The 16,593-nt window shown below is 40.5% G+C and overlaps 1 protein-coding gene across 3 annotated transcripts in view; it reads right to left on the bottom strand.

Moving 5' to 3' along the window:
* Window positions 1-16,593, bottom strand: part of LOC106064409 (sugar phosphate exchanger 3-like) — a 31,648-nt gene that overhangs the window by 3,906 nt on the left and 11,149 nt on the right. For all 3 annotated transcript variants that reach the window (XM_056026142.1, XM_056026141.1, XM_056026143.1), the window contains 7 exons: window positions 5,382-5,521; window positions 4,308-4,449; window positions 3,638-3,663; window positions 2,321-2,396; window positions 1,209-1,313; window positions 360-454; window positions 113-178 (listed from right to left, as the gene is read on the bottom strand). In XM_056026142.1, the coding sequence (XP_055882117.1) occupies window positions 113-178; window positions 360-454; window positions 1,209-1,313; window positions 2,321-2,396; window positions 3,638-3,663; window positions 4,308-4,449; window positions 5,382-5,521 (650 nt within the window). The remainder of the gene's footprint in view (window positions 1-112; window positions 179-359; window positions 455-1,208; window positions 1,314-2,320; window positions 2,397-3,637; window positions 3,664-4,307; window positions 4,450-5,381; window positions 5,522-16,593) is intronic.

Below are 16,593 nucleotides of genomic sequence, written 5' to 3'. Positions count from 1 at the left end.
TAATAAAAAGGGCTGAATTGTGCATCAAGTTTTTCATGTTTTTAAATTTTGAAGTAATGCTTATTTAATACTGAATCTTAACAGCATAATTGTAGCAAGTACTGCAACTTACGCATATCATAAAGAGGTAGAAGACAGAATGCCAGCCAAGTCCAGACTGTAAATATGGGACAGCAATCTGTGGTACAAGATAGATATCTCCACATGATATGTTTATGTAAAATTAAAACATTTCATATGTTCTACAATTAAACAGAATAAGGGTTAAAATAACAATTTAATTAACAGCAAGGCTAAAAAATTAACACTAATGAATTTAATTTTTTTGGTTACAAAATGATACTGAGATGGAAACTCACCTGACCCAGAGCAGCACCAAAACTTCCAGTGCCATCAATGACACCAGTGACAGTGGCTAGGGCTTTGTCATCACCCTGTATAGCTTTCTGACATCCTGAGCAGAAATTTTTTTTTACATATACATTTAATTTGTATGTTAAGACCCATGTTAAATAAATAGTACTACTATAACAATCATATACACTTTTTGTAAGGACTTCTAAAATAGTCATTATAATGCCAAAAAAACAGAATTCTGATCTTGAAATTCACAATTTTTTGTTCCTTTCATGATAGTTTCAGACCCTGGATAATGAAAGAATTATATATAAATATGCCCTTTATTGAATAAAGCAATTTGTTCTCGCTTGTGAATGTCATAACATAAAGACTAAAAGCCTTTTTAAGTGTGCTTACTAGTTGATTTTTTTTATTCTGCATACTTTTAGGGCATTTTGTGTAAGCTGTGGGTTGACATGTTTGTTCCACACAAGGGATATTTTAGTCATGAGTAAAATATGTTGAATATGAAATCCCATAAGTTCTAATTATGTTTCTAATGGCTTCCCTTTCATAGGCTTCAGAACCAATAGCACAGAATGAGAGATACTACTTTCCTTGCACAGGCTAGTAGAAAGTCTCATTAGTTCACTCAGTCACTTCAAGGGGGACAAGTGGCTGAGTCACAAAACAGAAAAAAATTAGTGATAAAACACCAGTTTCAAAAGGGACTAATAAAGTAAAGATGTCCAAGCCAAGAGGACATTTTATACTGCTACTGGGTTTATACATATTTCTGGAAAACTTTGTTTGAACCAATAAAGTATAATGTAGGTGTTCAATCTGTATTCAAATGAAAGTCTAGTTACCCAAGTCAGCTGAGACTGCTGAGCTAATCAAGTTGGCTGCTCCACCAATCAAAAATCCAATAAGTGACATTATAACCACATTAATTGTGCGATCATTGGGTGAGTCTGCAAGTGGGAACAAAAAAATGCATTCATAGTTTTAGCTATTTCATTATCTATTAAACTTTACAATAAAATACTTGAAAGCTACAGTTGTATATCATTATCACTGAGCTTTTTTTTTTTTAATTCACTAATGTAAATAAAATATGTAAATAAAAAGTAAGACTATCAACAAAATCCCTTGAGTAGCAAGATTTGACAAACTGTGAACAAGAAGATCCTGCTTTATAGCACCGAGCCTCTTAGCTACCTAACAATGTCGTGGCCAATGTTAGTATTGAAATTTCCTTCTGAGCTTTGCAACACAATCCATGTTTCATCATTACATGGTAGACTTTCAATAACTCATGACAAACTGACAAACTCATTTTCTAGCAGTAAAAATGAATGTCAAAATTTAACAACATAATATTAACTCTCAAAGTCAAAAGTTATAGTTTCTAACGTCTCAAACTAATTTGTATCTGTACTTCTAAGCATGTACTAGGAGACATGTTGATGATATCTGAAGGAACTTCACATCATGTCGGTTATCACATTAAATCATAAAGAGGTAGAAGACAGAATGCCAGCCAAGTCCAGACTGTAAATATGGGACAGCAATCTGTGGTACAAGATAGATATCTCCACATGATATGTTTATGTAAAATTAAAATATTTCATATGTTCTACAATTAAGCAGAATAAGGGTTAAAATAACAATTTAATTAACAGCAAGGCTAAAAAACAGATTGCTGTCCCATATTTACAGTCTGGACTTGGCTGGCATTTTGTCTTCTACCTCTTTATGATTTAATTATGATTATCACATTAATTAATTCAGCTTTGTGAATGAAAAAAATGCATTCTAACTAGCAAAAAAAAAAAAAAAAAAGAAAAAAGGGGAAACAGAAAGATACAATTAATTGTAATTGGACAACATCCATGCTAAGTACAAAATATGTCCACATCTTTATTCCTTTTTGTGATAATCAAACATAAAATTCAAAGATGAGTGATTTGATACTCACAGCTGTAAAGTAAAAGTGATGGAATGGACAGCAGCAACATTGGAACTATCATGATGGTTCGTTTACCCAGGCGATCCTGACACATGAAGGCAAAGTAATGACTTATAATATAATCAATGAGCTCAAAAGTTTGAAGGCTGAGTAGTAAATCCCATTGGCTTTCGAATCAAAGAGATTTCAGGTTCCAATCTCAAGGAAGACTGGGATTTTGAACTTCAAGATTTTTAGGATGCCGCTGAATCCACCCAATTCTATTGGGTACCTGACAGAAGGTTAATAGGGTGTCATGTGACCAGCACAACGACCAACCACCTTAAATTTCCACAACTAATGTCAGGTTCCCATTAGAGTTGGGTCCTAAAAATCCAGAAATTAAAAATCAGTCTTCACAAAGATTCAAACCTGGGACTCTTCAGTTCGAAATCCAAGCTCTTTACCATTTAGCCCCCGCCCCCCCCCCCCCCCCCCCCCCCAGAAGAGTGGCTTAATCTAAATTTGGCTACATATCCCCCCCCCCCCCCCCAAATGTTTTTTCTTTGAAAATTAACATAAAAGTTAACTCATGAAAATTAATTTCCTTTTAGATTTCTATTTTTAAGGTAAAAGAAATTGGACCATTCAGAATATCTCACAAATTGGCCATTCTTATTAAGCTAAGGATGATCCGTTCCTTTTTTTTTTTTTTGTGGTTATCCAATATGGTACAAAAGAAATCAAAAATGCTGCGTACATTTTTTTTAAATTAGAAGACATGATAGTATACAAAGCTGCATTTTCTATTTCTAAATGAAGAAAGTCTTATTTTGGTTGAAATGTAAAAAAAGTGAACAGTTGATGTTCACTAGTATTTCAGCTAACATACTTGGCCGATGAAGCAATTTTTCTAAATTTAAATAGGTATTATTATTATTATAGCTTTTATATAGCGCTAAGGTCCAATCTCATTTGTGGACCAGTGGGAGGAAGGGGGTATCTGGGAGAAGGTTTCTCAGTGCTACCTTTAGGCGCTCAGTAAACACAGCTCTGCTCGAGTTGGGTGTCGAACATTGAGCCCCCTTCATAGGTAGCCAAGCCAGACCAAGTTCAAGTGTACTTAGCCGCTCTAACATGCATCCCACAACTATTGCCCCATGTTGAAAAATGGTTATTCTAAGAATAAATGTTTTTTTTCCATCCGTTTTAGATGGCTTTTATAAACTCAACTAATTTAAAGATTTAAATATAGAAAAACTAAGAAAATAGAACTAGGTAATATATTATTAACACTATAAATTTATTATTAATTAATAAAAAATTTAAAAGTGTTGAACGACTTACAGAAAAAAATCCAATAATTGTTCCACCTGAAGAAGAAAAAAACAAAAACAGACTTCATTAGATATATATATATGTGTGTACAACAGAGAGATAGTTCCCAATGCAATATATATAATATCTATATTATTGTAAACCTGGTGGTGACACAGATAGGGGTAGTGCTGTGTGTTTTTAGCCTACTCAAATCGCCACAGTCCAGCGCAGGACGAGCGGTCAACTGTGACCTGTGACAGTACACGCCAGTCCGGCAACAACCTGTGTGTAAATATTACGCACGCAAGTCATGACGATTGTGATCATTCTGAGTGGTCAAGAACGTTCCATCCCATTCTAGAAGGCCAGTAGAGACTCTATATAAGGGCGAGTGTGTTAGAAAGACTGGACTTCAAGTTACCTCGCAATGTGACCAGACGAGGCGAAGTTAGAGACAGACGGTGTGTGAAGTCAGGCGGAGCAAGGCTAGGTTTTGGACAGTTAGTGTAATGTTGTTGCCAACTGTACAGTGTTTGTAATGTATTTGAAATTAAATTGACTGATACTTTGGAGCCCTGAGTTGTGAGGTTCTTTAAGTTCGTTGTGTCGTGTGGTGCAGTTTGAAGAGAGCCTGGATAGTAAAGGAGAGATACGTAACAATATTATACATGTTGTTATGTTGAAAAAAAATGTTTACCAAAAATGCCTGCTACGTCATATGCTGTAGACAGTTGGTCAGATGTACTTTCGTCCCAGTGGAATGAATTACTCAAATAAAAAGGCAGCCAAAAGAAAAAGGAGTAGTTGACGAGCTTTAGAAAAGCATAGGCCAAAGAGTACTGAAACAAAAACCAAATAGATATTACATACCTGACATCAAATATATCCAAACATTTATGTCAACAAAAATACAAAATATATAGTTTGGCAATATTCATCAGCGTGTGACAATGTTTATTCCCATTAAAAATTAAATCTTACAGATTTAAGCCAATATACTTTTCCACAAACATAAAAATAAAAATTCTAGCAACTTGTATGCAGAATTAGTATTCTAGAATAAATAACTTTTTCTAACTTGCATACTGATTGGTGGCCTCAAATATTTTCATTACATTAAATTCTGACAAAAATGACATAATTAGTTTGTATGAGATAAAGGCAGGTGCCACCACTAAAACTCAAAGCATGGGAACCTGGGAGATTAACAGCCTATTTAGGCAATTTATATAGGAAAAGGCGTACTCTGACTGCAAACCCCAGTTGCCATGTGGTGCTAAGGCCTGAAGAATAAACATCAGGTAAAATAAGGGGTAGCCATTTGTGACTATTAACCATGATTTTCTTTACAATAGCTCCTGTAACTAAATAGGTGCCAAATATACTGCACAGCATTGCTTCCGATCCAGGACCAAGGTTGAGAAAGGCATCATGATACATGATCTGCAGTATTCCAGATTCTAAGGGCCCAGGATTGCATAGAGTCATCTGTGCCCATTACTACCATCCATGGTCTCTCGAGACAGCAAGATTTAATCTTCCATGTAAAATTACAGGGATATGTGCATTCAAAGATACTAAGGTAGCTTCAAGACAATGTCACTAGCAAAGAACAGTTTCCAGAAAGTACATTATTTGGTATACTAGTATTAAAAGTATAACCATAAACCTCATCACATAAAAAATGACATGAAGAAAGATGATAGTTAAGCAAAAGGAATGAAATAATTCCTAAGGCACTGTTTAATATGGAAACACAGTGTCCACTCACAGGGATAACTCCAGGCAGGAGACAGGCCTTCAGAAATGACATGGACGTCGGTTTTACCGCCTGCACATCATAGACAACATCTCTTTCATCCTCAGATGTGTAATGGCTGGACTCTACTGGGGGACCGTTGAGCAAAGGCGCTGGAAATTACAAAAAAAAAAAGTTTTAATCAAGAATTTTTTAACATGAGACAATAATAAAAAAAAAAAAAAAAAAAGTGTGTGTGTGTGTGGGGGGGGGGGTTGTTTCTGATGCAGATTTCCCCACTCAGTTTTAGGCTAGCTTTAAAGTTAAGAGAGATGGGAAGAGGACGTTTGTGCATTTAAAAAATAATTGTTTTTTAATTTGGTTGTTACATGGTGTGATCTAAGAAAAAAAATTTGAACTAGAAAAAGCAATATGTAAAATAACCTTTTTAAACAAAACAAAAAACAAAGCTTATCTAATGGGGAAAAACTCTTTCCTTAAAACTATATCTATCAATAATGTAGAAGCTAATTCCCTAATTCGATATCAAACAAAATAATTAATTACCAATAACTAACTAATTGGGTATTTTTATTCCTTGATTCATGTTTTGTTAGGTATAATAAATAATTGTTTTAAAGTTTCAACTTGAGCCAAGAATGTGTGAGGGAGAAATAGTGGTAACAATTCTTTAAGGGGACCAAACCCAACAGGTTTAGCTATATCTGTGAATACTGAAGGATTAGTTTACCTTGATGGTATCAAACAAAATAATTAATTAACAGTAATTAATTGACTAATTGGTTACTTTTTTTTTAATTGATTCATATCTTGTCTATGCCGATAAATAATTGTGCGAAAGTTTCAACTTGATCCGAGACACTGGCGGATCCAGGGGGGGGGGGGGGGGGGGGGGCGGTAGGGGCGATCGCCCCCCCCCCCCCACTCGGCCGCCCCCGCCCCCCCCACCCTGGACGAATTTTAGTATAGAAGTCACACAATTTGTATACGAATTTATTACTTATGTTAATAATATATACTAGTTATTTATATTTCAAACTATTTTTAGATTATTTCGCCCCCCCCCCCTTCTGGTATGTTGGCCGATTAGGTTGATTTGTTGATTTGTTGATTTGAGGCACATCGGCACAATTTAGGCCATGTCGTGCCTGCAGTCCCTTAAGGACTACTCTCTAAACAACTAGGGCCAGATTCTATACAGTCATATAATTAAAATTAAGGTCTATTCACAGTTAAAATAGTAAAGGTAGTAAAAATTTAAATATTTGGTAAAAATCTAATGTAAATAGTGCATGTTCACAAATTCAGAAATCAGATCTTCGTAGATAGCCCCACTTCCCGAATAAAGCCCAGTACCTTCCCAGGGTCGACATTATTAAATAGTGTTTTTAGATTAGTGGCTCTAAAATGTTTCGCCCTGACATCCTGGTATCTGGGGCAATCAACGAGGATATGTTCCACGGTGAGGCGAGAGTCACAGTACTCGCAAAGTGGGGGCTCCTCTCTCTTCAGTACAAAAGAGTGCGTGATGTAGGTGTGGCCAATCCTAAGTCTGGACATGGTTGTGCTACCACGCCTTGTCAGACCCTTAGATGTGGACCGCCACCTGACATCCGCCACAATCTGCCTGAGTTTACTGTGAGTCTCAGCCTCCCATCGGTTCTGCCACTCTCGATAGGTGGCAGAGGCAATACTTTGTCTCAGGTCCGAGTAGGGAATTTGGGTTCCTGACACCGCATGATTTAGGGCTCTCTTTGCTTCTCTGTCTGCGGCTTCGTTTCCCTCAATGCCAACATGGGAGGGGACCCAGATGAAGGTGACATCCCTACGGTCAGCTGTTATTAGGTCCAACAGCTTCAGGCTCTTATGTACCAATGGGATGTCAGTCTTCATCCGCCCCAAAGCTTGCAATGCAGATTTGGAGTCGGAGCAGATTATAAATTTACTCCTTTCTGATGCTTTTACGGCCATAAGTGCAAGCAATATTGCGTGCAATTCGGCCGTAAAGATGGAGCAGCCATCGGGGAGTCTACGGGAGATTGTTTTGTTCCGAAAGGAGCAGGCACACGCGACCTTTCCCTCCATTTTGGATCCGTCTGTGTAGATGGTGCCACAATCTCCGTAGCTCTCCTGCAGTTCCCTAAAGTGGACTTGTAGTATGCTTGGGTCTGTATTTTCTTTTTTGAAATTAAGGAGGGATAAATTTAATTTAGGTTTATTCATTAGCCAAGGAGGATTCTGAGGGGTTTCTATTTTAGAGATTTGGTCAATGGGTGGGGTTAAATTTTGGATGGGTTCTCTCATTCGAAGGCCCAACGGCTGTATGACGTTAGGCCTTCGATTGTATAATTCTACCTCTGTGGGGTTAAATATGGAGTCAAAAGCAGGGTTCGTGGGGTTGGATTTTAGCTTGACTATATACTGCATTGCAAGCTTTTTCATTCTTATATCCATGGGGAGTTCTCCAGCCTCCACATGGAGACTTGGGATAGGTGATGTACGAAACGCGCCGAGACAGAGACGCAGGGCAGCATTTTGTATTGGTTCCAGTATTTTTAGGTACGACTTCCTTGCTGCTCCATATATTATGGATCCGTAGTCTAGCTTGGATCGAATTAGACTCCGATAGAGCAGCAGCAAGGTATCTCTGTCAGCTCCCCAGTCCGTATGGCTGAGTACTCTTAGTATGTTTAATGACTTTTGGCATTTCTTCTTAAGTTCCTTAATGTGGGGGAGAAAATTAAATTTGGAATCTAAGGTGAGGCCTAAAAATTTTGTAGTTTTCACGACAGGGATCTTCTTTTTTTGTATAAATAGTTCAGGGTCTGGGTGGAGCCCCCTTAGATTACAAAAATGCATACTAACTGTTTTGGAGTCTGAGAATTTGAAACCATTATAGTTTGCCCAACCCTGAATTTTGTTTAAACATAACTGTAATTTCCTTTCTAAGGTGTTCATGTTTTTCCCATAAGTAAGAATGACAAAGTCATCGACATACAAAGAGCACTCTATGCCAGGGGACAGCGCATTTATGATGCTATTTATTTTAATGTTGAACAGGGTGACTGACAGAATGCTGCCCTGGGGTACACCCATTTCCTGGTCATGAGTGTCAGAAGCGGAGTTGCCCACTCGGACCTGAAATTTTCGATCTTTCAGGAATTCCTCCACAAAACGGGGGAGGTGTCCCTTAAGCCCCATAAGCGCCAGGTCACGTAGAATGCCATGTTTCCAGGTTGTGTCATAGGCCTTTTCTATATCGAAGAATACAGCTACTAGATGTTCTCTTCTGAGTAATGCATTTCTAATATAAGCTTCCAGCCTTACCAGGTGGTCAGTTGTTGTCCGCCCCTGCCGGAATCCGCACTGGTAGTTTGAGATCACTTTATTCCTTTCCAGGTACCAGACCAGCCTACTGTTAATCATTCTTTCCATGGTTTTGCAGATGCAGCTTGTTAGTGCTATTGGTCGATAGTTAGCTGGGTCAGAGCCGTCTCTTCCCGGTTTAGGTATCGGTATAACTGTGGCTTTCCTCCAGCTGTTTGGGAAAGCGCCTGTTTGCCACACACAGTTATAGACCCCTAGCAGGACTGCCAATGAGGGTTCGGGAAGGTGCTTGAGGAACTGGTAATGGATTTCGTCTTCTCCAGGCGCTGTGTCATGTGACTTGTCCAGCGATTCCCTCAGTTCCTCAAGCGAGAACGGTTTGTTGTAGTCTTCATTGTTCTCTGACCTGAAATCAATGGGGTGTCTTTCCTCCCTGGTTTTGACTTTTTGGAACTCTGGCGTGTAGTGTGCAGTGGATGATTTTTCTGCTATTGAGGATGCAAGGCAGTCAGCTATTTCTCTGGGGGACGTGACAGTTCGTCCTTGGTTTTTCAAATGCCCTATTGCATTTGATTCTTTCCCTTTGATTCGCCTTACTGCCTTCCAAACCGCTCTAGCAGAAGTTTTGGCATCCAGACTGCCGACAAAACTTCTCCAGGAATTCCTTTTGGCTGACCGTATGGTTTGTCTAGCCTTTGCTCTAGCTATCCTGAATAGCTTTAGGTTTTCCTGGGAAGGATTCTTTATAAATGCAGCCAGTCGTTTTTTCCTATCACCAATAGCACTTTTGCAAGCTGTATCAAACCATGGTTTGCTAGGCCGTTTTGGATTTGCAGAGGTTAGGGGTACAACTTTCCTGGCTATACTTAGTAGCTTGCTAGCAAAGGTATCAGCTGGGTTCTGTTCATGGAGGATATTTTCTGTGATATCCTCAGAGCATCTTTTTTGGAATTGTTCCCAATCGGCCTTATTCAGTTTCCACCGCTGAGGTCGTCCCAATGAAGGGAGATTGTTAGTAATGATGATTGGGAAGTGATCACTTCCCCGTAGATCATTGCTAACTGACCATTTAAAATCGTCCAGAAGTCCGGGGACGCATACGGTGAGGTCAATGCATGTGAATGATCCAGTTCCTGGGTGCAAGTAGGTCGGTGATGCATCATTAAGTATGCATAAATCATGTTGGAGGAAGATATCCTCCAGCATACGACCTCTTGTGTCGGTATTGTTGGATCCCCACATAGTGTTATGGGCATTGAAATCCCCAAGGATTAAATAAGGCCGGGGGAGTTGTTTCAATAGGTCCTCCATGTCTGTTCGGTTTAATGGAGCGCCTGGTGGTAGATACAGGCTGCAGCAAGTGATAACCTTGTGAAGGGTTATCCTAGCTGCTACGGCCTGTAGTGTGGTCTGTAGTTCTACCCTCTCATGGGGGATGCTATCCTTCACAAGGATACAGACTCCACCTGATGCTCTCTCTGCATCCTCAACATTCTTGGTGTAAGCACGGTAGCTTCGGAAGCTGATGCAATCTTTTAGAAATGTTTCCTGTAAGCAGACAGCTACAGGAGTCTCAGAGTCCATCAGTAGCTGCATTTCCTCGTAATTGGCCTTGAGGCCTCTACAATTCCACTGTACAATTCTGGAATCCATGGCTTATTCTAGTTGACCTACTTGGAGCTATTTGGCCTTGGGAGGCCCCCGGAGGGGTTTCCCTTTATTCCAGTGACCTTGGTATTTTTATTCTTGGGTTTGGATGGAGAGGAGGACAACCCCCTTTTGGGGGAAGTCTTTCTCTCTGGAGAGGGGAGATCCCTCTGGTTAGAGCGGAGGTTATTTCCTCCTCTCTCACCTCGGGCATCCTCTCCGCTTTGATTTCTCCCCTTAGGGAGTTGGTCAACCTCTAACTCAGTAGAGGTTGGGGTGTCTGGCTGGGTTCTCTGAGGAGAACCTGTGTCAGACATGATGTCTCCGGGTTCTCCCGGAGTATTGGTTTTGACATGCTGCTCAGTCTCCATGCTCTCATCAGCGAGCACAGAGAACCTGTTCTTTAGCATGACAACAGGGCTTTCTTGTTTCTTCAGAGGTGTGTTCTTTGGCGGTGTTTTCTTCTGAGTTGGGGGAGGAGGAGGGGGTGGTGGGGTCAATGTGTCCGTCTGTGTGGCTATGGATCTTCCTTTCTTAGCAACAGCCTGGGCGTAGGTCTTTGTCAAGCCGAATTGGCCCTTGGGTAGGGCCAGTACAGCCGATTTCGCCTGGCTAAAGGTACATCCGTTTCTTGCCTTGTACTCCTGCACGGCAACCTCCTGTTTCCACACAGGGCAGTCCTTGGAGTAGGCTGAGTGGCCAGCTTGACAGTTTGGGCATTTGAACTGGGCTGTGCAGCCCTTGTCCTCATGACCCTCTCCAGCACATCTGGCACACACAGTGTTCCTCTTACAGACTGCCGCGCCGTGTCCATAACCCTGGCACTTAAAGCACCTCATGGGGTTAGGTATGTAGGGCCTCACTGGAACTCGTAGGTATCCTGCCTTCACATACTCTGGCGGTGTCCTAGTTCCGAATGTGAGGATAATAGTGGCGGTTTTGACCTCCTCACCCTCCCTGCGCCTGGTAATGCGCCGGGCATGGGTGACTCCTTCAATGCCCTCCACTATTTCCTTCTCGGAACATTCCAGTAGGTCCCTAGAGCTGATTACACCTCTGCTGGTGTTCAGACTCTTGTGTGGCATGACTTCCACTTGGAGATCACAGAGTCTTCTGCATCTTAAAAGCCCATCAGAGTGTGTCTTGCTGTCTACTTCTACAAGGAGTTCCATTGTTTTGTGTAGCTTAGACACACTCTTGGGCTCTCCCACTACTGACTTGAGTCCCTTATAGATAATAAAAGGGCTCAACTTGGTCAGGCTTTTTCCCTCCTCTGTGCATCTAACCACCAGAAATGATGGCCAGGTGGCACAGCTTTTTGGGACCTCCTCTTTTTTATCGTCAATTCGTCGTTTCTTGCCCAGACATAGGTCTGGGGCAAGTAGTTTTGTGTGTGTTTTTTTGTCCATATATATTTTGGTTAATTCGGCACCTGTGCTCCCCACCCGCCATCGAGTCCAACAAGGGGACGGGCCATTCGGATGTCCAGAATGAGCCCGCCAGGGCTACACAGGTGCTATACTCAGTCAGCTGCTACATCGGACATGTGTCCGATACAGCAGCTCCCTGATTGACCCTCCAGCCACCGCCCTCCAGCATTGGTCGACGACCTATGCTGGTAGCTCGGCATGACCAGCCGGTTGACCCAGAGCGGGCCATCTGGGTCTCAGGTCTAGGGGAACTTGGAGCCAAAGTATTGTGTTGTTGTGGTTTATCCTCAGATAGCCACCACTCAAACACCAGGATCTCTTTATCCCCCCTTACCCGTCGCAGTCCACGGCAAACGGACTGGTCTAGGACGTAGTGAGAATTTAAAGTTAAGGAGACAGTGTGATGATCAATGAAGGCAGACTTAGGAAAAGTGGAGGCAGACACAATGATAGAAAAGAAGTAGGGCACTTTTGAGCTCCAAAAGTGCTAAGGAAAGAGGAGCGCAGTTTAACGTCATGTCTCGGGACGCTGGCCGATTAGGTGGGGTCGGGAGGGGGCGATAGCATCAATCCGCCCCCCCCCCAACCATAAACTTTTGAGTGGGGGGGGGGGGGGGGCGGTCCAATTTATTTGTAGAAATCACAGCTTGCCAAAAGAATCAATTATTATTAAAACTTGTTATTGATAGTTTAACCGATCTTTATATTATGTCGTTCCCCTGTTGTCCGATTGGTGTGTGTGTGTGTGGGGGGGGGCGAAACCTCTACTGCCCTTCCCACCTAAACCCTTTGAGTGGGGGGGGGGGGGGGGCGGTCCTACTTTTATGGAGAAATCATAGTTTGTGAGCAAGATTAGTTGCATTAATATGTAAATTTGATATTATGTCGCTCTCCTTCAGGTATCTTGGCCGATTCGGTGGGGTAAGGGGGGGGGGGCGATTGCATGTACTGCCCTCCCCGCTCTAGCCCTCTGAGTGGGGGGGGGGGGGGGGCGGTCATATTTTTATGGAGAAATCATAGTTTGTGAATAAAAATAGTTGAATTTCTATATAATTGATATGTGAAACCATTTGTATATTATGTCGCACCACACTCTAATCTCAAATTTTATGATTAGTAAATATAAAAGGAAAAAGGTGGGAGGGGCGATACATGCCATCTCCTTTCCCTCATCGGACGAAGCAATAATTTTTCTTTTTGTATTATAGTTAAGAAATTACAAAATGTAAAAAAAAAATCAGCCACTAATATAATTTATATATGCTATAAATTAAATTCTCGTATCGAGTGGCCCCACCCTTATTCTTTAATGCCAAATGCAATCATTAGCAGAAATTATAAAAAGGAGCGAGGATAAATCGTTTTCATTCTACCGCCCCTCCCATTTCCAGACAGAGTTTATGTGATTTCACATGAATTTATCATAATTATTTTAAGAAAGACTTTGCTTTGGAAAAATTAGAATTCAAGCAAAAATTTTCAGTATAAGAGTCACGATTGAGATGAGTAGCCTTTTTTCCAACCTTTACTCAATCTAATATTTTTCTAGTTAAATTTGGGACTATAACTCACAATTTATGCTTGAATTTTATTGAATATTATTTATTGATTTTTTTTTTTCGATCCTCAAAGCCTTAATCTAAATATGTGGGGTATCTGATCTTTTCAAGGAACAAATCGGATTAATTTGCAATGTATTAAGGGCGTACACATTCAAATTAGACCTTTTTTAATAGGATGAATAATGAGCTGTAGATGTCAGGAGAATGCGTTTCTTCAGCGAAGAATGCATGAAAACGCTTTCTGCGTCGGGGCTACGCCCCGAAACTCACTGATGAATAGTGAGCTGTAGATGTCAGGAGCAGGCGTTTCTGCAGTGAAAAATGCAAGAAAACGCTTTTGGCGTCGGGGCTTCGCCCCGAACTCCACTGATTAAAATGAGCTGTAGATGTCAGGAGAATGCGTTTCTTCAGTGAAGAATGAATGAAAACGCTTTCTGCGTCGGGGCTACGCCCCGAAACTCATTGATAAAAAGTGAGCTGTAGATGTAAGGAGCAGGCGTTTCTGCAGTGAAAAATGCAAGAAAACGCTTTTTGGCGTCGGGGCTTCGCCCCGAACTCCACTGATTAATAATGAGTTGTAGATGTCAGGAGAATGCGTTTCTTCAGTGAAGAATGCATGAAAACGCTTTCTGCGTCGGGGCTACGCCCCGAACTCCACTGATTGATAAAGAGCTGTAGATGTCAGAAGCAGGCGTTTCTGCAGTGAAAAATGCAAGAAAACGCTTTTTGGCGTCGGGGCTTCGCCCCGAACTCCACTGATTAATAATGAGTTGTAGATGTCAGGAGAATGCGTTTCTTCAGTGAAGAATGCATGAAAACGCTTTCTGCGTCGGGGCTATGCCCCGAAACTCATTGATAAATAGTGAGCTGTAGATGTAAGGAGCAGGCGTTTCTGCAGTGAAAAATGCAAGAAAACGCTTTTGGCGTCGGGGCTTCGCCCCGAACTCCACTGATTGATAAAGAGCTGTAGATGTCAGAAGCAGGCGTTTCTGCAGTGAAAAATGCAAGAAAACGCTTTTGGCGTCGGGGCTTCGCCCCGAACTCCACTGATTAAAATGAGCTGTAGATGTCAGGAGAATGCGTTTCTTCAGTGAAGAATGAATGAAAACGCTTTCTGCGTCGGGGCTACGCCCCGAAACTCATTGATAAAAAGTGAGCTGTAGATGTAAGGAGCAGGCGTTTCTGCAGTGAAAAATGCAAGAAAACGCTTTTGGCGTCGGGGCTTCGCCCCGAACTCCACTGATTGATAAAGAGCTGTAGATGTCAGAAGCAGGCGTTTCTGCAGTGAAAAATGCAAGAAAACGCTTTTTGGCGTCGGGGCTTCGCCCCGAACTCCACTGATTAATAATGAGTTGTAGATGTCAGGAGAATGCGTTTCTTCAGTGAAGAATGCATGAAAACGCTTTCTGCGTCGGGGCTACGCCCCGAAACTCATTGATAAATAGTGAGCTGTAGATGTAAGGAGCAGGCGTTTCTGCAGTGAAAAATGCAAGAAAACGCTTTTGGCGTCGGGGCTTCGCCCCGAACTCCACTGATTGATAAAGAGCTGTAGATGTCAGAAGCAGGCGTTTCTGCAGTAAAAAATGCAAGAAAACGCTTTTGGCGTCGGGGCTTCGCCCCGAACTCCACTGATGGATAAAGAGCTGTAGATGTCAGGAGAATGCGTTTCTGCAGTGAAGAATGCATGAAAATACTGAGAAATATTGCTTATTTATATATATATATATGTGTGTGTGCTGTACGCACGTTTATGTATAGGGTTAGGGTTTACTGGGCACTCCAAAGTTCTGGATCCGCTAGTGATCCGAGAATGGGTGTGGGAGAAATAAAGTGAACACACTTTTTACTAGACAGAGTTAGTAAACACAGAGATATGTGATAGTAAATCCACAGTAACTGTGATTATTCTCTTTAATTTCTTTTTTTATTAATCCTTTTAGTAGAATCTTTTCTCAGCTTTCCCTCCCCTCTCCTGATATTGTTTTTTTTTAGAACGGATTCATTCACCTGGCTTCAAACTATTTCCATCAACAACTGGCACAATTGTTATCTTTCCTCAGAATCTGTAACTAGACAGTGTATCAAGGCTGCACTGACCTAAACAATTTTTTTTTCTGCACTTTAATGAGACACTTTCAGCTCAACCTTTGACCGACTAATCAAGTGACCTACTTATCAGTATATCAGTCACAGAGTCAAGCATCTGTTGAATTAATGACACAGAATTTACACTGCCAAACACTGGAATCTAACCAAACCACAGGGCAACCCAACACTTTATCAATTTAAAAATGTCTCCAATTAATATTTACAAAAGAGCTGCCAAATATAAAAGCATCATCATTTTATTTACAAAAGTATACCATGCAAAAATCTTTCAAAATATTATTGTATTAAATGTGCAGCTCTGATGCTTTTATCTATTTTTACAAAGTTACATAAAAAAAAACAATTAAAGTAAAGCACTTCTTTTTTTATTTATTTTTTTGGAAGGGGGGGATTTTTTAATATACATATATAAATGTGTGAGATTCATTCTTTGGCTATTAAGAGTATATTATAAAAAAAACAAAAACAAATATAAATGATATTATTTTGGTGAACATGTGCAAACATAAAAGTGTAGAAGATGTATATAATGGCAACTCAAAGTTATCAATGATAAATGATGAACAGATTAAGCAGCTTGTGTGAAAGCAAGAAATATATGCAAGGTAGAAAACTGTGTTTTTTAAAACTTAAAGTATTATAAATTTTTTATTTTTTTTTAAATGTTTATTTCTTTTAACATAGGTGTCAGTGTAACAGGGGGGAGGTAAACATGTTGGACTAAAAGCTTACCACAAGTGAACAAGGCCAGTGACAGCAATTAGCAAGTTGGTCACATTAAATCTAGCTTTAATCCCACAAGATTAACTTATCTTAAGCACCACACTTCACCCTTTACCTACACACACACACACAAACCATAACCCTATCTAAGGTTATCTCATTAATTAAACAGCCTGCATCACTGCTGGCTGGACTGATGCTCAGCTGCACCCACTTTGTATTTCTTAGAATGACAATCAATAATCTATCAATAAACAGCCAAACATTACATCAGTTTTAATTGAGTTTTAGACAAGGGGAAAAGAGAAGCATGGTAAATAGCAAAAAGAAAATCAGGTCAGGTCAAAATATCAAAGCTGATGTGCGATTGACAAACCGAAAAATTCTAAATTTCTAAAAATGTTATGTTCATATTATTAATGTCTA

Source organism: Biomphalaria glabrata, chromosome 4 (genome assembly GCF_947242115.1).
Source record: "Biomphalaria glabrata chromosome 4, xgBioGlab47.1, whole genome shotgun sequence".
NCBI classification, from domain to species: Eukaryota; Metazoa; Mollusca; class Gastropoda; family Planorbidae; genus Biomphalaria; species Biomphalaria glabrata.
Note: the sequence above shows the minus strand (reverse complement) of the source record. Positions and strands in the feature narration are given on the sequence as shown.